We start from the raw sequence: 22,796 nt of genomic DNA, 5'->3' as shown, positions 1-22,796 counted from the left end.
GAACTTCGTGTAACCTCTACTTATAGCTTGCATCTCCCCGAGTATAAAGTGACAATGACAACACTGAGCTATTCCTTCTACCTCACAGGGCCATTTGAGAAAGAATGTGGGAGCATCTGTCAAACGATTGCCTCTTTAGAAAGACCAAATAAGAGCATAGGAATGGGCAATAATAAGAGTAGCTAACATCTGTGGAAGGCCTACTGTGTGCCAAGTCTCATATCATTTTCTTTACAAAATAATCCTGTGAGATGGCTATTATTTTTATTATCTTGTGCTCTTGGAAGGATTAAGTAATTTGTTCAGTGATTAAGTATGAAAGAGCTGAGCATCCTCTTGCCCCTTGCCGCCCAACTTCACATTTATAACACTACTATCTGCACCACTGTTCCCAGTGGCCTTGTAAACCTACGCACATTTATTCAAGGGCCTACAAATCTCTTGGATATCAACTTGGTCAGTAATCTAAAAGAAGTTTAGTAGAAGAAACAGGAAGAACTGGTTTTCTGCACACTTACCAGTTTTCAAGCTTAGAGCAAGGACTGATAGATTTCTCTCCTTAGCTGTACTTATACTAGTAACATGATCTGTTTCAAGAAAAAAAATTTAAATACCATTAATGAGTGTTATCATTTTAAAGTTTTAGGAAACTTGCCCTAATTTACATATTCATGAAGGGCTTACAACAACCATACATACTTTGAACACTATCCAACTGTCAGAAATGTTTATCTCATGAATGAGTTTTAAAGTTTAAGGAGGTTTTCAAGTCACAGAGTTTTGCATATTCTAAATTGTAAAGTTGTATTTTACACATCCAAATTACTTTTTCATTTCTTTTCTTTTTTTTTTTTTTTTTTTTGAGATAAGGTCTTGCCCTATCACCCAAGCTGGAGTGCAGTAGCATCTGGCTCATTGCAGCCTTGACCTCATGGACTCAAGCAGTCCTCCCGCGTCAGCACCCCACACCCCCAACCCCAGTAGCTGAAACTACAAGCACGCGCCACCCTCTGCTAATTTTCATATGTTTGTAAAAGACAGGGTTTTGCTATGTTGCCCAGACTGGTCTCAAACTCCTGGGCTCAAGTGATCTGCCTGCCTCAGCCTCCCGAAGTGCTGGAATTAGAACTGTGAGCCACTGTGCTCGGCCCAAATTACTTTTTCCAAAAGGTACGTTGGCACAGTAGCTTTGACTGGATTTGACAGATTTTTTTTTTTTTTTTTTAGCAACACTGAAATTTTTGGCTCTAGGTTTCAAGGGTTAATCTTCTAAGCAAAGGCACCAGTTTCAACTTAATCACAAATACCCTAACCTTAATAGCATGAGCACACCAGGAAACTGACCACAAGGCTTTCTCAAGGTCATAAAGAAATCTGGCTCCAGAACTGCAGTTCTTACCTTCCAGCTTAAGCCTAGAAGATTACAATATCCTCACTTTCCCATCTGAAGCCTAGAAGATTACCATATCCCAACTTCTGTTGGCTGCCTACAGTTACTCAAGTTTTGAACCCAGCCTAAGAACAGCTAATTTTTAGTGTGTTAATGATATTTCTAGTGATGTTGCTTTGAAACAAACAAACAAAAGTTAAAATACTAACTTTGGTTTTCTTCTGAGTTTCTGATTCTGGGGATGGGGATTCGGTATGCCACAATTCTCTGCCAGAATCCTAACCTGGATTACCAATTTTTGGAGTATGGTATAAGAAACAATGAGATATGTACCCCATAGTTATTTTTCCTCCTTTATAGTTGTCCTTGCAATATTCCACTGTGTCTCTAAGGCCAATTTTTTCTTTGTATGTAGGTAGTAAGCATAACTTGGAAACTAGGTTCTCAGAAACAGTGTTCAACCATAAATAACCACCGAAGTCATCTGTCTGTGCCATCATCTCTCTGTAGCTAGTTAATTGGGTCTCCTAACTACAGCCTTGTAGTGAGTTAGGCTTGTAGTTGAGCTATAGGCTTGTGCTGTAGCTTGTTTTGATCACATATAGCAATTATTTATTTATATATTTCAAAACATTGCTCAATTCACGCATCCAGGGATTCCTTTTTCTGACTGCTCTGCACCTGAGTTTATGGGATACTTATGTAATTTATAGGGTTAGCTGAGCTTTTCAGGTAATTTCTTTGGGAATGCAAACAAAGTACTACATTTTAAAAATAGACCAGGTACATATAATAGACCTGGCAGTCAGTCAACAAATATTTATTGAACACTTGTTAATACCAATCCCTGGAAATATTATACTGTCTTCAGGAGATGTCAAGAATTATACCCTGGACTGCAGACCCTGCTTTCTACCACTGAGCCACATTCTCCTAGGACCCTGACAACATTTGTCAGCAAGCTGAATGAAGCACATTTGGAATTGTCAGTCCAGCTGCTTTGTTGGCTTTGATTTGCTACAATAGAAATGCCAGCACCTGCAATGTCTTCCTGACACTGCAAAACAGGACTTCCTGAGGGAGGGTAGGGGATGGGGTGTAGTCAGTCCATAGGCTAAACCATTGTAGACTACTTGAGAGTTTTTTTGTGATAACCAGTATCTTGACTAAATGGAACCAATCTTGTTAGGTTTAAATAATCTTTCTTTGAATTATGCTTCTTTTTTTTTTTTTTTTTTGGTTGGTTAGTTGGTTGGTTGGTTGTTTTTGAGGTGGAGTTTTGCTCTTGTCACCAAGACTGGAGTGCAATGGCACGATCTCGGCTCACTACAACTTCTGCCTCCCAGGTTCAAGTGATTCTCCTGCCACAGCCTCCCGAGTAGTTGGGATTACAGGCACATGCCACCACACACAGCTAATTTTTTTTTAGTAGAGACAGGGTTTCACCTTGTTGGCCAGGCTGGTCTCGAAACTCCTGACCTCAGGTAATTCACTCATCTCAGCCTCCCAAAGTGCTGGGATTACAGGCCTGAGCCACCACACCCTGCCTAAATATATTTTTTAAGGTTAATTTTTTTTCTTGTTTTTCAAGAAGACAGTGGGATTCACGAATTTGGATAAGACCACCTGCTTGTCTGGCTTTAATACCTTTTTGAGAAATCCAGAACTTCTTGATTTTATTTCTATAAATTTTCCAAGACACTTGCAAGGAAAGGAAGAAGGATTACTAAAATACCTGAAATAGAAAGCAAAGCAGATAGGCTTTTTCTTTTTTTTTTTTTTTTTTTTCAGTCAAAGAGAAACTTGATCCTTAAGCTAAAAGTACTGACTGGCCCTGAAACTCTTAGCTCAGTGCTCTTTTTTCCAAAATCAGATACTTCAAAAGACCTCCACAGTTAGGAAGATTCTATTCTCAACCATCCTTTTCTGTCACTCAACTATGGAACACCTGAATAAATGAAAAGAAATTTGAAAGAGTATAAATAAATGTGGAAAGTGTAAATAAATCAGGCACCTCCTTTTCTGTCCATACAGACAAAGTAGTGACTTGGTCATTTAGCGCAGAACTTAAAAATGGTCTTGTGCTAACGAGGGCATTAGGAGATATAGGTATCTGTGACCTCTAAAGTATAGTAGAAAAAGTACTGGTCCTAGGAGCAGCAGGTTTGACTTTTTGAATTCTGGCTTTGCAAAACTAGCTGTAAAACTTAGACAAGTCACTTATGGGCCTTCATTTTCTCATCTATAAAATATAGAGATGTATTTGTGCTACCAAAGCACTTTGGGCATTCCTCTGTCATAACATCAGTCACACTGTATAGTAATTCTGTGACCATGCCTGGCTCCCCACTAGACTGAGAGCTTCAGGGTCTTTTGTATATACTGGTACCCATGCAGGGCTGGGCACATGGTGGGGGCTTAATAGCAAGTTGTTGAATAATTAATACATAAAAGTTTATTGCAAACTGGAAAGACATTGTATAACTATAAAATATAGTTTATTTTATATTTAATCCTGTCAACATTATGTTTACTATTTGGTATATGTTGACATTTTTCCATTTCCTCATCTTAAAGATTAGGGAATCAAAAGAACTAGGTACATTATTTTGAGCATTAACATACAAAATTTTAAATTATTTGCTTCCTATCTTGGAAAAACATGAATTAGTAGTCATAAGTTATTTGTTTGCTACACTTCCTCCCATGTATGTAATAAACGTACCTCTACTTGGCTTGTCTCTCCTAAAAAGCTCTAAACCAGATAATCATTGTGATCCCCTCTTGGCTCATACAATCCTCAGGATCCAGAATATTTTCAGGGCTGGTCAGCTTTATATGTTTATTAGTTAATAATTGTAACCCAGGTTATTTATGTATTTGTCTATTTCCTCTTCCACTCCTGCCTCCTAGTTCGTGCATATAGACTGCAGGAAAGAGAGACTTCGCCCCTTGCCCCTTTGGGGTACCTGAGTATGGCAGATGTTTGTTGGATGAGTTCTTCTTTATAACCTAACTGAAAATGTATAGGAAAATCAGTGAAATGAATTTAGACTGGTAAAATGTTTTTACTGTATGAGATAGATATATTCCTGTAAACCGTGTGTAAATCAAGTGCTATATTAAAAGCACCTGCTGGAAACTACTGGGCAAAAGGAAATCAGTATGTGGAAGAGACATCCACACCTCCATGTTTATTATAGCATTATTCACAATAGCCAATATATGGAATAACCTAGGTGTTCAACAGCAGATGGATGAAGAAAATGTAGTATATATACACAGTAGAATACTATTCAGCCATAAAAAAGAGTGAAATCTTGTCGTTCTCGGCAATATGGATGGAACTGAAGGACATTGTTAAGTGAAATGAGCTGGGAACGGAAAGTTAAACACTGCATGTTCTCACTCATATGTGGAAGATAAGAAAAGTTTATCTCACTGGGTGTGGTGACTCACGCCTGTAATCCCAGCAACTAAGGAGGCTGAGGCGGAAGGATCACTTGAGCCCAGGGGTTTGAGACCAGTCCAGGGAAGCATAGCAAGACACCATCTCTTAAAAAATTAAGGCATGGTGGTGCAAGCTTGTAGTCCCAGCTATTCAGGAGGCTGAGGGAGAAGGATCGCTTGAGCCCGGGAGTTTGAGGCTGCAGTGAGCTGTGATCATGCCACTGCCCTTCAGCCTGGGTAACAGAGAGAGACCTCATGTCTAAACAAATAAAAATATATTTCAAATAATTTGATTCTATAGAAGTAAAAAAATACAACAGGATACTAGAGGCTGAGAAGAGTAGGGGAAGAAAGGATAGGGAGAGATTGGTTAAAGGATGAAAAATTACAGCTAGATAGGAGGAGAAAGTTCTAGTGTTATGTACCACTGTAGCATGACTAGAGTTAACACTAGATAGTTCCAAATAGCTATAAGGAGGATATCAAATATTCTCGACACAAAGAAATGATAAATGTTTGAGATGATGGATATGCTAATTACTCTGATCTGATCACTATACCTTATATGTATGGAAACATTGCTGTGTACCCTGTAAGCATGTACAATTACCAAATATCAATTTTTTTAAATGTTAAAGCATATAGGAAGTCTGTCATTATAATGAAACCCTTTGACAAACGTGTTTGGAAAATGAGGAAATATATCTCATTTCTTTTAATTATTCTGAATTTTGAGTAGTGAGCTTACTTAAAATAAGGATACCACCATCACTCCTCATTTTGTGGGGGATCTTAGTTGCTGTTTAATGTGTTTGGGTTTTTATTTGGTTGGTTTGTTTGTTGGTTTGTTTGTTTGTTTGTTTTTGAGATGGAATCTAGCTCCGGCCGCGTAGGCTGGAGTGCAGTGGCGAGATCTTGGCTCACCGCAAACTCCTCCCAGGTTCAAGTGATTCTCCTTCCTCAGTCTCCGGGTAGCTGGGATTACAAGTGTGCCACCACACCTGGCTAATTTTTGTATTTTTAGTAGAGAGGGGGTTTCGCTATGTTGACCAGGCTGGTCTCAAACTCCTTACCTCAGGTGATCCACCCACCTCAGCCTCCCAAAGTGCTAGGGTTATAGGCATGAGCCACCGCACCCAGCCTGGGTTATGTGTTGAGGGTTTTTTTGTTTAACTTAATAGTATAACATTAACTCCATTTTATACCCTACAATTATTTCACAGAGCAAGCATTTGAACCCTTCTGTATACCTGGCTCTGTGCTGGCTGCTGGAAATGCATACCCAAGTTAGATCTAGTCTTTGTCCTCAAGCCTCTCGCCATTTGGTAGAGGAGACAGATGAGTAAAGTTACAGCACCGCATGTTAAGTGCTTGGTAGAATTTGGAGTGGAAAGAAGTTCAGTGGTCCGAGGGTCCTGGCTGTTGGCGCTGAATCTTAAAAGGAATTAACTAGGCCAAAGTGGTAGAAATGAAGAGACAAACCAAGGGCATCTAGGCAGAAACCATAGCATGTGCAAGGGTCATGAGGCTTCAGAGGTTAGTGTGTCAGGAAGATCTGCTTGACCACAAGTAGGTTGAAGAGGTAAGTAAAGTGATGAGAAATGTAATTGGAAGTTAAGCAAAGGCCAGATATTTATTCAGGTGGTAAATATTGATTGAGTGCGTAAAATGTGTCAGGAGTGTTCTAAGTGTAGAAATGAACAAAATACTACATGAGCAAATGAACAAAATGTAGCTAACTGTGCAGAAATGAACAAAAGAGTCTTGGAGCTTATATTTTAGGAAGTTATTTTATATGGCTCTTTTATGTCAGTTTCTAGTTTTAAGGCAGCATATAATAACTAAGGCAGTCTGTGGCTTTAAAAAAAAAAAAGGGATGTAGATTTTATTCTTGAGGACCAGCCATTATTAATATTTTACTCTCTATGAAAAGGGAAAATGCTCTTTAAAGAAAGAAGAGAAAGCATTGTTTCAGGCCTCTACCTTCAGGCTGGCAAATCCCTAAACCATTCAGGAGCTATTGTTTCCCCCAAAAAAAGGCCAAATATCACACTACTTCACCTAGCATATTCTTTTATCTTCTATTTCATTTTGAGTTTTGGGGTGATTTAAGATTTAAGAAAATACTGTTTACTATTTATGAAAAAGATTAAAAATCTTAGTCCTCATCACAGCTTTCAAAAGGTGGCAAGACCTCCCTCTTGCAGTTGACTAAGGTGGAAAAAATAGATTTAAGCATTTAGAAATATAACTTACAATCTCACCTTGGGCATTAATAGAATAAGATTTATAAATCTTAATTGACTAATCTAAAAGCTCCTTAATTGAGCTGGTCAATAGTACTCAGCATTTATCATCTATTATATGCCTGGCCAGCTGTGTTAAGTGCTTTACAGCCATTCTCTCACTTAATATTAACAATCCTGTGAAGTATATTTTATCACTGTATTACAGATGAGGAAACTGAGCTCTAAGAATTTGAGTAATTTGCTCAAGATCATAGTAAGTCACAGAGTTGAGATTCAAAGGCAACTCTTTCTGCTCACATTCTGTTATGAGTTTTAGTTGGCTAACTTTAAAAGTTGCATTGCCAGTAGTGAAATAGCCCCAGTTAAAATGAGAGCTTTACTGTAAAAGATATATATTCACATAAACCAAAGAACAATGTCAGAATTAACTTTTATTAATCCATCTTCTTTCCTAGGGCTTGATGATTTTTTTCATCTTAGGACCATGAGGGCACTTTATGCTAGTTATGATTGTTCTTATTTTGTCTTTTTAGTGGAATCTAATCAGAAAAGCTCATTCCAAGAAATCCCCAAACTTAATGAAGAACTACTCAGCAAGCAGAAACAGCTTGAGAAGATTGAATCTGGAGAGATGGGTTTGAACAAAGTCTGGATAAACATCACAGAAATGAATAAGCAGGTAGGAAAAGTTTGATTTTTTGCTGTGTAAGCTATGAATATTTGTTTGGTTGTTTAGTATGAATAGGATATAGGGAATTGTAGGTATAGGGAATTCATTTCAGATTGTTTTACTTTTTGAAATGGGGTTTTGCATACTGTAATCCCAGCATGTTAAAGTCAGGTAAAATAGTTATGAATTTACCAAATATTTACAATGTTAATCCTTTCTGCAAAAGAAAATAATTCTACTAAATAGTTGAGAGAAAGTTGGAAGTTTCTTGAGTCACCCTTTCCTACAGAGTAGAGTAGGTGTCAAATAAAACAGGAGTGTCATCTAACCCCCAAGAAAAGTGGATAACCCATTTTTATTAGCTAATGAGAGCTTATTTCATTTGAGTTTACAAAATCTGGAAATGATCAGCAGTAGTCATTCTAAGAATAGCTTAGGAGTGGGTGATGGAGTTGGTTAAATACCTTGGCCAGTCAAATAAGCCTAGATAGGGCATAGACTTTTCCAGTCCCTAAATTGACCAGAGTTGAATAGACATTCATTCCAGAAGTGGGACTCTGCCGGAGAAAAGGGGCTTATTCTAAGGATGTTGATCAAGCATCTTGTATGGATTAGGATACTGTATTTGTCACAGGGTAACTATAGTCCCATCCCTAGTTTTTCCAGTTTAGTTAGGAAATGTATATATGTAGAAAAGAAAAGTCAAGTACCAGATGAATGACACACATGCAAAGTGCTTAAAACTAGATATTATTTTTCTTGGGGCTAAGAAGTTATTGTCTTCTTCAGAGTAGAATCACAAAGTTCAGAATGAGCCAGTAGTGACAAGGAGCGCTGTGCTAGAAGAAAGCGCTTGCAAATATGTCTGAAGCCACACCTTTCAGCAATGGTCCAGGAGTGGGGCAGTTCAGCACTTAAGACCAGTGATAAATAGTGTGGGGCAGTGGCTTCCAAACTTTTGCCTGGAACCTGCGGTAAAAAATGTTTTACATCATTACCCAGTAAACGCATACATACCTATTTGTAACTGGCATAAACGTTTCTGAAACAGTAGCTCACCCTTAATATGTATGGTGCCTTATGCTACTTTCCATTCAGTTCTATTTAATCTTTCAAAATTATTCATGAAATAATTCATGAGTTACAGCCCCTGGTATTTACTATCTGTCCTTTACTCTTGGACTCTATGTAATTAGAGAAAAGCAGGTGTTCACCCCTTTTTTGCAAAAAGGGTAGGAGAAATTGGCCTTGCCTACATTCATACAGCAAATTACATCAGGTAAAAGTAGACCACATTGAAGCACTGAAAGATAGTCAGCATCTCTCCTGGGGCAAACTGGGGATTCCATGTAAGTAGCCAGTCATACAGTTTGCCGTTCTGAGAGGAGGATGATACTGTTCAGCATGAAAAGGTGAAGTCAGCTGTCTATTTTTCATCTCAGTCTTGTAAACTGACATTATAGGAAGAGTCAAAGGGGATATTGGTACATGGTGAGAGAACACAGATAGATTTTCAAATTTTTGGTACATATGTTGATTTCTGAGTTCTCTTTAACCAGGAAGCTAGACACAAAAGAATCATTTTATTCTTAGCCTGCCATTATTTTTAATGCAAGAAGCACCTGAGAATGCAGATACAGTAGATCTCAATGTCATTGACAGGTTTTGGAAACTGTGAACTTAAGTAAATGGCACATAATGAAACCAGTTTTATCATAGGCTAATTAATATAAACAGGACTTAAGGCCAGGTGTGGTGGCTCACACCTGTAATCCCAACACTTTGGGAGGCCAAGGTGGGAGAATCACTTGATCCCAGGAGTTCCAGATCAGCCTGGGCAACAAAGCCAAGACCCTGTCTCTACAAAAAATAATTAGCCAGGCATGGTGGCGTACACCTTTAGTCCCAACGACTGAGGAGTCTGAAGCAGGAGAATTGCTTGAGCCTTGGAGTTTGAAGCTGCAGTGAGCTATGATCGTGTCACTGCACTCTAGCCTGGGCAACACAGCAAGACCCTGTCTCAAAAAAAAAAAAAAAAAGTTAAATTCCTAGGGCACATTTCTGGTCACACAAAAAAAATCACTAAACTTCTAGATAAAGACCAAAACACTTCTAATATTCAGCATTGAAATAAATGTGAGCAATACATACATTTACAAAAGATTAATAAAAGCAAGTAAAATAATTATTTACCCATTTATTTCAGTGCAGGGTCAGGTCCTGAGTGGCCAGAGCCTATCTTGGCAGCTTAGGGTGCAAAGCGGGAACCAACCCTGTACAGGACACCATCCCCATCACAGGGCTTACTCATACACATGCTCACACTCAGACTGGGTCTGTTTATACATGCCAACTAACCTAACATGCACAGCTTTGTGATGTGGGAGTACCCAGAAAAAACCCACGCTGACGTGAGGAGAACATGCAAACAGACAGTGGCCCCAGCCAGGAGTCAGACTGTTTTTTTTCATCAACGTTGTAACCAAATGACGTTGAACAAAATATTATTCAAGGATCTGCTATAAATAGGAAAGTTTGCTTCTATCCTAGGGCTTCATCTATGAAGCTGGAAGAGATTGCCCTGAAACCCTTTCCATTTCAGCATCAATATGCCTTCAAAGATGCTGGGACTGACTTACGAAGCCAGCCTGATAACAGAGGACTTCTCCGTGAGCGCAGGCCCAGAAGCATTGGTGATGGGAAAGCAGAGACTTGCACTGTTTCCAAAGGGAGCTCAGTACTCTCTGTCTGAGTGGTTTTCTAAAATTAATGTTACATATCTCTGATGGTCTGTTGAAGTCAGAGGCATCTGTCCTAAACCAAAGTAGACAGAAAAATAAAAGAATATTTAACTATGTTTCTATATCTAAACATAACTGTCACTTAAGATGCTTTTAGTGGCAGTGGTTTTAGAAGCAGTTCAAACTGGCTCAAACAAGAAGTTTATTATATCACTTAACAGGAACTGTTCTTATCACAATGTAAGTTGAAGTTAATATAATCTTTAAAAAAAGCCATTAGTTTGGAAAAAAGTTAAAATCAAATCTTCCCTTGAAAAAGCTTTAAATTAGTGGTTGAAATCTAATTTACTTTGCTGTTTTATTCATGAAACCTCTGGTTTTATACTCATTCCCTCTTGACTGTTACAGGGAGTCTCCTCCTACTTCCTTGAAGACATTATTCAACAAACATTTACCTAGCTGCTTTTATGGAGCTAGGTTTGGATACTGTCTCAATCCATTTGGGCTACTATAACAAAATATCTTAGACTGTAACTTAAAAACAACAGGGGCTGGGAAGTCCAAGATAAGGCACAAGCAGATTTGGTGTCTGATGAAGGCTCATTATTTCATACTTGGCATTTTCTTGCTGTGTCCTCACATGGCAGAACAGAATGGGCAAACAAACTCCCTCTGACTTTTTTTTTTTTGGAGACAGGATCTCACTCTGTCACCCAGACTGGGATGCAGTGACGCAGGCACAGCTCAGTGCAGCCTCGACCTCCTGGGCTCAAGTGATCCTCCCACCTAAGTCTCCAGAGTAGCCGGGACTATAGGCACGCACCACCATGCCTGGCTAATTTTTCCTTTCTTTTTCTTTTTCTTTTTTTTTTTTTTTTTTTTGTAGAGACAGGGTCTCACTATTTCCCAGGCTAGTTGCGAACTCCTGCGATCAAATAATCCTCCCACCTTAGCTTCCCAAAGTGCTGGGATTACACATGTGAACCACTGCCCTCAGTTCCCTCAAGGATCTTATAATCAGATGGAGGAAACAGAAAAGTAAACAATTGTAAAGCAGCCTGATAAGCAAAAAGAAATAGGTCCAAATGAGTATTGTAAGGGCATTTTTAAGTATATATCTCACCTAGACGGGCCAGGTGAGATTTCCTAGAGATTTGAACTGAGTCCTGAAGGGCAAATAGGAGTTGGCCAGCTGAATTCTACAGAAAGAGAGAAGAATGTTTTACGTAGATTAGTGCAGTTGATCCTCATAATTTATGAATTCTGTACTTGCTAAATTTATATGTAATCTCAAAATCTATACTTGTGGCACTTTTGCAGTCATTCACCAACACACACATAGCCGCAAGGAATTTGAGTCACCCAGCATGCATATTTACAGCTGAGTTTGAACAAGGTGACATACTGCCTTTTTGGTTCAGCTCTCATACTGTAAACAGTGTCTTTTTCACAGTATATTTAATGCCATATTTTTTATATTTTTGTGGTGTTTTTGGTGATTTCCATGTTCAAAAATGTTCCCCAGGTTTAGTGCTAAAGTGTTATCTATTGTTCCGAAGTGCAAGGAGACTGTGATGTGCCCTATGGAAAAAATACCTGTGTTAGATAGGCTTCTTTCAGGCATGAGTTATGGTTGTGCAGGCTGTGGGTTCAATGCTAATGAGTCAACAATATGCATTAAATAAGATATCTTTAAACAGAAATACACATACAACAAGGTTGTGTATTGTATTGATCAGTTAAAAAAAAGTGTGAGCAGGCCGGGCACGGTGGCTCATGCCTGTAATCCCAGCACTTTGGGAGGCCAAGGTGGGAGGATCACGAGGTCAGGAGTTTGAGACCAGCCTGGCCAAAATGGTGAAACTCCATCTCTACTAAAAATACAAAAAGTAGCCGGGCATGGTGGCAAGCGCCTGTAATCCCAGCTACTCAAGAGGCTAAAGCAGGAGAATCGCTTGAACCCAGGAGCTGGAGGTTGCAGCGAGCCGAGATCATGCCATTGCACTCCAGCCGGGGTGACAAGAGCAAGACTCTGTGTCAGAAAAAAAAAAAAAAAAGTATGAGCAGAGGGCTCACAGCAACCTAACCTGTGTTTCCCCAAGGAGCAGTGGTTCGGTATTCACTAATTGAATGTTTGTTGCAAGTTTTCTAGGAATAACTACTACTAATAATGAGAATTGACTATATGTGCAGAAGTATAGATGAATGAAAACATGGTGTGTTCAGGGAATTTTAGTCACTCATTATAGCTGCAGTATAGTTTGGTTAAAAAGGCCAGAGATAAGTAAGTCAGCAAGAGCCACATCAAGAAGGACCTTGAGTGCCGTTCTCCTATAGCACTCTGTTTAGCTCTCTCTTAGCACTCAGTCCAAATACCTTATGTGATGCTTATTTGCATATACTTCTAATTGCACTAGAAAGGCATACACTATTCTCTGAGCCTTAAGCATGATGATGAAGAAAATGATGGCAGCGACGATGATGACGATGATGGTATTGACAGTAACTGCCATTCATTAAATGCTTTCTTTGTGCCAGCCATTATTAGGTGCACTGCACATGTGATCTCCTTTCTTGGCTTCTACAGTCCTATGAAGTAGGAGATGTTTTCTCCATTTTACAGATAAGAACACTGAGGTTCAAAGAAGTTAAGTAGCTTGCCCACAGTCACTCAGCTGTGTAGCAATACTAAAAGTAAAATATTCGATTCCTGGAAGTCTCTTTTCTTTCCAGCTTCCCATGCTGCGTTACATGTTTGTAGCCCCTGTAGGATTCAGTAGGTGTTCAGTAGATAACGTTGAAAGGATATGATGCTGAGTCCCTACTAGGGCTAATAATCACTCATCATTGATGATTGTCTGTTTTAATAACTTTTTCTTTACTATTTAAAGGACACTTAACTTCAACCCCAAAGCAGAAAAGCAGCATTTCCAACTTTATAGTATAAAATGATGTGTTAAGCAAATGGTCTACAGTAGCTATTTTTAATTTTTCTAATGAAAAGTCATGTAATATGCATAAAAGTCATGACTCATATTTTGGCTGGAATATGGATTTTTCTTAATGGATTCTATTTAATTCAACTTTTAGACTCTTTGAATTCCAAAGTGTGACTTTTAGGTGTAAGTTCTCTAATGCCTGAGTCTGATCTGACATTCTAGAATGCATCTATTAGAGGCCAGAGCAATTTCAGAGAAAGTAATGGGAGGGTACCTTGTCTCCATTTCAGTTACATATATAAGCTTTGCTATAGTTTTCCACAGATTTTGACATTATTTTACTGAAGAGAGGAATGCTAGAAGATGGACTCCAGCTTTGTAATTTATGGGTAAATAGCCAAGTCCTAGGGAACAATGTGTGATCCAGGTTTTATAAGTGAGTAAGAAGACCTAAGTGATGTTTGTTACCTGGAAAGTTAATGGTCACCTCTCCAGAGCATGCTTTTGCTGTGAGGCAGCTGATACACCAGGCATAGAGTGTTTGTGGCGTGGAGAAAAGTGCAGCAGCATCTCACTGATCCTACTGGCATTGGCTTTCAGCTGCTCCTTGACTTTGGGTGAAATGGCAGCTGCCAACCAGTTACCTTTTTGTGAGACCACTGTCATTCCCAAGATACTTCTGATTAGCCATGCACTCTGCCATAGCCTCAGGAGGTTGGAACTTTCAGTACCTGGAAGAAGAGTTTTTCCCCAAGAACAGCTTGTCCCTTTAGGATCTGGCCAGTTGTCAGTGGAGGAAGGAGTTTGTCCCCTCAGATGGCTGAAAGGTAATCACATCATTGATAGGGGTTTAGGAGTAACTATAGTCTTGCCCTTCAAACTGATCTTGAGCCAACTGTGTACATACTTTGGGGCACTAAGGAAAACATATCTGGGGCAGGACCCCTTCCTAGCATTTTATGATTGGGCATGTTACAGTGGTCTCGGAAAGCCCAGCGAGGGCATAAAAGAAAGGGTCAGCCAAGAAAACCCATCAAACCCTTTCCAAAGTTATGTGCTATCTTTTTCCTATGTGTATATTTCTTTCTCATCTTTTGTCTTTTAAAAATGTCATAAGTAATTTGTGAGTGGATTCTTATATAAGATTTAAACTATAAAACACGTATAGAAATCCTATGAAAATTTTCCTTCAATTCCCATCTGTGTGCTCCCATCTCACATGCACATGCGCGCGCACACACACACTCTCTCTCTCTCTTTCTCTCTCCCTCTCCCTCTCTCTTTCTCTCTCTCTCTGTCTCATACTCCCATAGGTAATGGGTCAGTAATGTGGGCTGCATCCTTCTAGTTCTCTTTCTGTTTACAAAATCATAATAGTTTTTAATATGAATTAGCCTATGGGTTAACATGCGTGTGTATTTGTAAATAAATAAGGTCATTCAATATGTGTTCTACAACTTGCTTTTCCACTGAATATATCCACATTCTTAGTGATATACATTTAAATTGTTTCTACTATTTTGCTGTTACAAATAAGGGAAAATTATTTTTTAAAATGTATCATGCATATGAGCTACTAATTTGTAAGATTTCTAGAAATGAAATTACTAAAATAAAGAATATAAACATTTCAAATTTTGATGGATATTCCTTCTTACAAGGCTTCTCTAATTTATACTCCCATAAACAGTGCATGAAAATGCCTGTTTCTATATGTCCTTTTCAAACCTGGATATTATTCATATCTTTTTAAAGGCATGGGTGAAAACCTCCTTAATGTAATTGCTTATCTCAGGAAGTTTATCGTTTGCTGAGAGTGTCTCTTTGAGCTGAGATTTCTCACCCATCTTGTTTTTAAATGAACAGATTTACAATGTTGATGATTAGTCTGGTTATTCTGGAGTCCTTATGGAGAATTGCATGTTTTAGTGTTTCACTGTTAAAGAACTGTCACTTATTTGATATTTCATCTGTACCAGGTACTATGCTAAGAGCTTTGATTATATATCTTTTAATTCTCCTAGCCTGTATTGGTCATCTGTTCCTTGGTTACAAATTACCCCAACACTTAGTGGCCTAAAACAACAGTCATTTATTATCTTATAGTTTCTGTATGTCAGGAATTTGGGAGTAGCTTAGCAGACTGGTTCTGGCCAAGATCTCTAAGGCTGCAATTAAGATGTCAGCCAACCTTTATAATCTGAAGGTCTGACTGGGGCTGGAGGTTCCTCACTCACATGGCTTTTGGTAGGAGGCCTCAGTTCCTCCCAACATGGACTTCTCCATTCTGGGGCTACTCAGGTGTCCTCACAGCATGGCAGCTACCTTTCCCCAGAGTGACTAATCCAAGGGAGAGCAAAGAAGAAGGCATAGGACCTTTTGTGACCTAATTTCTGAAGTTACCAGTCATTACTTCCACTTTATTTTGTTCTCTAGAAGCAAGTTACTTAAGTCAGGCTACACTCTAGGGAAAGGGAATTAGGTTTCACCTCTTGAAGGGAAGAAGACTATCAAAGAATTTGTAGACATGTTTTGAAACCATCACACATCCCTATAAGATAGTTGTTAAATAGTTGTTGTTGTTGTTATTATTGTTATACCCAGTTACTGATGAAAAGAATAAGTTCACTACTTATCTAGCCTTACGTCCTACCCGCTGGCCTCTGTCTTCTACTCTGCATAGACTAGCCTTCTCATTGTCCATCCCAGACACAGAGTGTTCATTCTCAGCCATTCATTCAACAAATTCCAGTCTTTGTGTCACACATATTGTGAAAAGTAAAACAGACATCCTTGATCACATGGAGCTTATAGTCTTATGGAAGAGAGAAACCTCAATCAAATAACCACATAAACAAATCATTGTCACTTTGAGAAGTGTTGTGAAAAGAAAGTACTCCTGAGCCTATTCATACTGTGTTCCCTATCCCCTGATGCCACCCTCACCCTTCTAACCTGGAAAGAATGTCTGCTTTGTTTTTGTGTATAAAATTCTAACTTCTCTGTCAGAGTCTAATTTGAGTCCTACTTCAGCGAAGCCTGTTTCTTTCAGCTTGCATTGATGTCCTTTTCTCAGAACTTTATTCAGTATCACGTTTAATGCTTGTTTCTTTAATGTACTCTTGCCCTATCTGTCAGTTATATTGAAAGCTCCTTGAGGTGACAGCCCTAAGTTTCCCTTAATTCTTCTACCTTCCTCACTGTTTCCACCCAGTCCCAGCAAATCGTATTGTCTCTACTTCTGCTACTACCTCTACTACCACTCAAGTCTAAACCACCATTATCTCTTGCCAAGACTACACAGATTGCCTTCTTACTGGTCTCTCCATTTCTACTGAGAGCCATAGTAGTCTTCCCATAAGGTGTCTCCATTCATGTAATTACCCCGCTTAAACACCCCTTCCTATCACACCTCAAATAAAACCCATGTGCTTGTTCTGGTTTACAGAGTCCTGCCTGTTCTGGCCCTTTACTGCACAACTGGCCTCGCCGCCTACTTCTCTGTCTCTCTGTCTCTCTCACATATGCACACACATGAGATCCTGCCACCTAAACTTCTATTCTCTGAATATGCCAAGCTCTTTCCTGTACTGGCGCTTTTGGTCTAGCAGTTCCCTCTTCCCTGAAATATGCTTCATCCAATCTTCATATGATTAATTCCTTATTATTATTTAGATCTTAGTTTAAATTTTATCTCCTTACAGAGGCCTCCTCAGATCGACCAATCTAAAAGTTGCTACCCAGTCACTCTTATCAAGTTACCTTATTTTAATTTTTTTCTAGTGCTTCCCACTATCTGATATTTTTCTGTATAAAAGTATCTATCTCCTTGAACTAAAATGTAAACACCACAGGATCCCTGACATCTGTGTTGTTCACCTCTGGTGTATAATAGGGTCCAATAGTATTTGTTATATTAGTGAATGGCTGAAAATTTGTCTTAAGCCTCTGAACTTTTCCCTCCTAAAAGAAAAGAGGGAAAAGAGAACCTGAGTTCCCAAGTTCCCAGGCTCCTTACCGGACTCCCTGTCTCAGACCAAGCTACTACTACTTACTCAGGGAGCTTTGTTTAAATTAAATTATTTGCATAGCCGGACATGGTGGCTCATGCCTGTAATCCCAGCACTTTGGGAGACCAAGGCAGGCGGATCACTTGAGGCCACGAGTTCGAGACCAGCCTGGCCAACGTGGCGAAGCCCCCATCTCTACTAAAAATACAAAAAATTGCCAGGCGTAGTGGCATGCACCTGTAATCCCAGGCTACTCAGGAGGCTGAGGCACGAGAATCACTTGAACCCAGGAGGCAGAGGCTGCAGTGAGCCGAGATCACTCCACTGCACTCTAGCCTGCGGCGACAGAACAAGACTGTCTCAAAAAAAAGAAAAGAAAAGAAAACGTTCTTAGCATAGTACTTACTCCAATCTGGATTCTTTTCTTTGTTTTTTCTGTCACCTTTTACTAGGATGTACGCTCCATGAGAGCAGAGCTTCATGGTCTTGTTTGCCTCTCTGCTGTCTCCACAGTGACTGCAGCAGTGTCTGGCACAGAGATGCCAAACATTTGCTAAAGGAATGAGTAGGGAGTCAGGATCTGTTTTGTTTTACATCCCCCAGTGCCTACCACTGTGCTTGATCCGTAACAAGTACCCAGAAACTGGTGGGTACCCTATGAGGCCACTCTGAATATAATTGCTATTGGTAGATCTGTGTTCTCATCCTAGAATTTGGAATGGGAAAGCAGTGTAGAACTAAGAATCTTTCAAGAGTGTTTTGAGCCAAACTGCAAAGCTTTTAGAATATTGTCTCTGCAGCCTGAAACTATTACACAGGTTCCCCCAGTTCCCGTTCAAGAGCGAAGTCTAGGTATTTAGAATTCTATGCCTAAATGGCAGAAGGGAGGTCCCATTTTATTTTGATTCAATTCCTATTTTAATACATTGCATCAGTCAGTGAGTCAATGGGTATTTATTGAGCCCCTTCAGGATACAAAGTAGTGCTCTGGTTGAGCTATTGAGTTTGAAGTATTAGTCACATTATTAAACCGAAACCAAATCCCCAACTAGTTGAAAGTGCTGTTCAGATTGTCAGAGTGCAGTTCCTGTAGACTGTATTTTGTGAGATGGGCTTTTGCTTTATATGTTCCCACCTGGGCAGGAACAAAAGTTTGGTAAATGACTGAGGTGTTAGATTTTACCAAAATGAAATTTCGAAGTGATCCTTCGTCATTAGCTTTCTTCCTGTCCAATTGTTGAAGGAGTGTGTGACAATTACAGCATCTTTTGGGTAATTTAAGATTTTGGAATCTTGTGCTGCCAGGACAGGGTAAAGAATAACACTTGCCTTTACTCTTTGGCACTAGTGTTCAAATTGGGCAGGGAAAGAAGGGGTATTATTGTTGCCTCCCAGATCCCAGCTCTATCCAAAGTACTATCTCCTTTACTCCTGTGAGCTGACAGGGTTGCAGAAACACATAAAATCCTAGACTGTCTTGACATCACCAACCATAGAGTTTGTGAAGGTAACATGTACTTTACAAATTCTCATTTGTTTTCACTGTTTGTTACTCTTTTTTGTTCAGATTTCTCTGTTGACTTCTGCAGTGAACCACCTCAAAGCCAATGTTAAGTCAGCTGCAGACTTGATTAGCCTGCCTGCCACTGTAGAGGGACTTCAGAAGGTAGGTGCCATGTATGGGTACTATTTGCCATAATTCTAGCTTCTTACAAGTTTTCATTGAAAGCCTAGCATTTGAAATCAGCTGCTCCAAGAGAGCAGTAATGGAGTGTATCATTATGTCCTAAAGAATTCAGAACAATTTTGTTTTAGTCTGGTTAGTTAGGCCTTTAATTTGCAACAGGTTACATTAGCTGTGGTTTATATGGGTTCATACCTTTTTATTTGGCTCTCTGAGTCCCAGAATTGCTCTGCTGGCTCTCTTATGTTAGCATATGTGGGTTTGCTTTTCAACTTGCTTTTTCAGTTCACCATTCACAGTGTCTTCATGAAAGCAGACCAATTATACGTGATAGTTGCCCTAAATCTCTATTATTTTCCATGATTAAGAAACTTTAAAAAAGAAAAAAGAAAAAAAAGAAAGATGACCCGGGGAAATGCAAAAATTAAAACTTCAGGAAACAAGCGTTGGCAAGGATATTTGGAACAAAGGAAATTTTCAAACACTCCTGCTCCTGCTAGGAGTATAAATTGGTAAAAATCACTTTGGAGGCTGGGTATGGTAGCTCATGACTATAATCCCAACACTTTGGGAGGCTGAGCCAGGAGGATCACTTGAACCTGGGAATTAGAGACCAGCCTGGGCATCATAGGGAGACCTCGTCTTTACAAAAAATTTTAAAGTTAGCTGGGCATGGTGGCACACACCTGTTGTCCCAGCTACACAGGAGGCTGAGGTAGGAAGATCACTTGAGCCTGGGAGTTTGAGGCTACAGTGAGCTGTGACCAACAAGATGAATAGTACTCAGGGATCTTTAGAGCTGGATGGGAAGAGTGGATAGGGGTAGGAAGGGAGAAGAAGGTGACTAATTCAAACACAAAGAACATCATCCCCTGACACAGGAAGTGGAAGAAGGGATTCCCCAAACAGTGGATATCAAATCTAGGATCTTTGAATTCTAAAAATACGTGCTAAGTTTGATCAGATTATGTGCCAGGGCCTCTGAGCATATGAATTCTTTCCACAAAGGAACAAGAAATTTCTAAGCCATAAGCAAAAACAAAATTTACTATTTTATAGCCACACCATCTGTGTGTGCTCAATCTCCATAATTTGCTACTTGGCTAATGTGACCATCCACTTACAACTTTGGAGAAAAAACAAAAGGTAGGGACAACTTTGATGAGGCCAGATTCTTGCCATTGTTCCTAGGGCCAAGTCAGGAAATGGTAGGCTTCTGTAGCCATTAGTACAGAAGCAACTCTCAGTCTTGCATTAGAAAAGGAAACTGGTTTATTCTTGAATTTATTCATTCAATAAACATTTGTGAAACTTCCTCCAGTATGTACCAGGCACTTTGCAGTTGATGGGAATACTGGTTTCAGAGTTTTGCTCCAGAGTTGACATGGCTCTGTCAGCTGCTTCCTTCAGGGAAAAAAAAAGAAAAAAATCCTTAAACAAGAGCTTACTATCTTCTGGCATCCTAATGGGCTCATACATCCAGCCAGTGAGGATTGGATTCACAAACAGTAGGTGTCTTTGAATGCCTGTAGCTTTTGTAACAGGCATTCAGAGCTTACATAGATAGCAAACCAACTTAGAGACTTTTACCCAGTGTGTTGTCTCTTTGCAAATCTGTGTGTTTATAATGCCAGGCGCTGTGTTTCTTTCAAGTGGCTCAGTTTTGAAGTGGTAGGTCATCCCAAATGCCTAACTTTATTGTATCTCATGTAATGTTTTCTAACATCATCTCCTGTTCTCTTGGATTCTTGGATATCAGTGTAATAAAAATGACCTTGGTTAAAAATACTAATGTAGCACTATAAAACTGTCAGCATGTCTTGAAAAGGCCAAAACTCACTGAATAGTAACACCTTTTTAGATGTTCCCTTAGGACAGGCCTTTTTTAAAACATGGCTTCTGAATTATATCTCCAAGTTCCCTGTCCACTTCGGCTCCTTAGGGCTAATGAAAGCAAAATAAGCCACTACTCATATCTCTATTCAATGGTTGCTGACAGGATTGTACAGTAAAGGAAGAACAAACACTGCCAAATGAATTTTTCTTTCATCTCTGCAATGTTGAGTTTCCCAAAGCCAGAAATGGTTCCCTCCCACTTTTGCTCGAAGTGTCCTTTGCTCCTAACAAGTGGCAGTCTACTGTGTTAGCTTGGCCATCTGCCAGCCCACAGCAGGGATTGACAGAGGCAGTTTGTGAGAGAACCTTATCCCTGGGTTCCAGATTTATAAACTAATATTTTTTCTTTAGGGAAGATTTGGTTTTCCTCTAGGAAAAATCATTTAAATTAAGAAAATTGATTGATTGATTGATATATAGAGAGAGAGATAGTCCTATGAATTAACTCAGTATACACTACATGGAATCATAGTTTGAAGATATTTGAAATAATTAGAAACACTGATTTTCATTAGGGCAGTGTTTCATTAGGGCAATGTAAATTAAATTCACAGTATACATTTCCATTAGAATGGCTAAAGTTGAAAAGAATGACTGTACCAATATTGATGAGGATATGGAGTAACAAGAATTCTCATTCCCTGCTGGTGGGAATGTAAAATGGCATAACCATTTTAGAACACAGTTGGGCAGTTTTTTAACAAGTGAAGCATGGATCTGCCATATGATCAGCCATTCACCTGCTAGGTATTATGGCGATTAGAATGCACATGATAAAGGGGAATGACCATAAGTCCACACATAAAGACCTGAACATGAATGTTTATAGCAGCTTCATTTGTAATAGTCAAATATGGAATACGGACTGAATGTCCATGAGCAGGGGGAGAGATAAACTGTGACAGAGCCACACAATGGAGTGCTGCTCATCAGCCTGCCAAGCAGGCTCAACATGGATGAATCTCAGTTCTGCTGAGTGGAAGAAGTCACACTTTAAAAAGCACGACTTACTCACTGGTTCTACTTATATAAAATCTAGAAAATGAAGACTGATTTATTGTGACAGAAAGTGGATCAGTGGTTGCCTGGGAACGAGCGGCGAGGGAGTGATTACAGAGGGTCAGGAGGAAACTTTTAGAGGTGATGAGTGTTTATTATCTTGATTGTGGTACTGGTTTCACAATTGTATATGTGTCAAAACATTCAAATTATACCTTTTGGATATGTACAGTGTATTGCATGTCAGTTGTCTCTTAAAGCTTTTTTATACCTTCCTATGTGTTTCCCTTCAGAGCGTAGCTTCCATTGGCAATACTTTAAACAGTGTCCATCTTGCTGTGGAAGCACTACAGAAAACTGTGGATGAACAGAAGAAAACGATGGAATTACTGCAGAGTGATATGGTAAGGAGACCCAGCAAGTCAGCATGCTCCTACTCTCACCCTTTTTTGTGTAAGAGTCATGATGCCAACTTTCCACTAATCTGAAAAGGCCCTGCTAGGCATCTGTTCAAAAGATCTAATACACAGTATACATTGATTATTTTATAATTTGTTAATAAAGCAATTGTGGTAGATAGAATTAAAAGCCAAATCTTTTGCAAACATATTACTGAAGAAAGTAAGGTAATAAGACACAGTTCCTGAGGATGGAATGGGTAGGAGAGAAAATGGAAAGTGGAAAAGTGTCTCATTGTTTATTACTACATAACAAAGCACCCCCAGAAGTTTGTGACTTAAAACAAGTAGTTATTTCTCACTATTCTGT

The 22,796-nt window shown here is 39.2% G+C and overlaps 1 protein-coding gene across 2 annotated transcripts in view; it reads left to right on the top strand.

Moving 5' to 3' along the window:
* The window catches only part of EFCAB14 (EF-hand calcium binding domain 14), a 42,480-nt gene that overhangs the window by 3,473 nt on the left and 16,211 nt on the right, over window positions 1-22,796 (top strand). For both annotated transcript variants that reach the window (XM_025362308.1, XM_025362221.1), the window contains exons 3-5: window positions 7,623-7,768; window positions 19,017-19,115; window positions 22,322-22,432. In XM_025362308.1, the coding sequence (XP_025218093.1) occupies window positions 7,623-7,768; window positions 19,017-19,115; window positions 22,322-22,432 (356 nt within the window). The remainder of the gene's footprint in view (window positions 1-7,622; window positions 7,769-19,016; window positions 19,116-22,321; window positions 22,433-22,796) is intronic.

Source organism: Theropithecus gelada, chromosome 1 (genome assembly GCF_003255815.1).
Source record: "Theropithecus gelada isolate Dixy chromosome 1, Tgel_1.0, whole genome shotgun sequence".
Classification (NCBI taxonomy): Eukaryota; Metazoa; Chordata; class Mammalia; order Primates; family Cercopithecidae; genus Theropithecus; species Theropithecus gelada.
The sequence above is the reverse complement of the archived record's forward strand: the minus strand, read 5'-3'. Positions and strand labels throughout refer to the sequence as shown.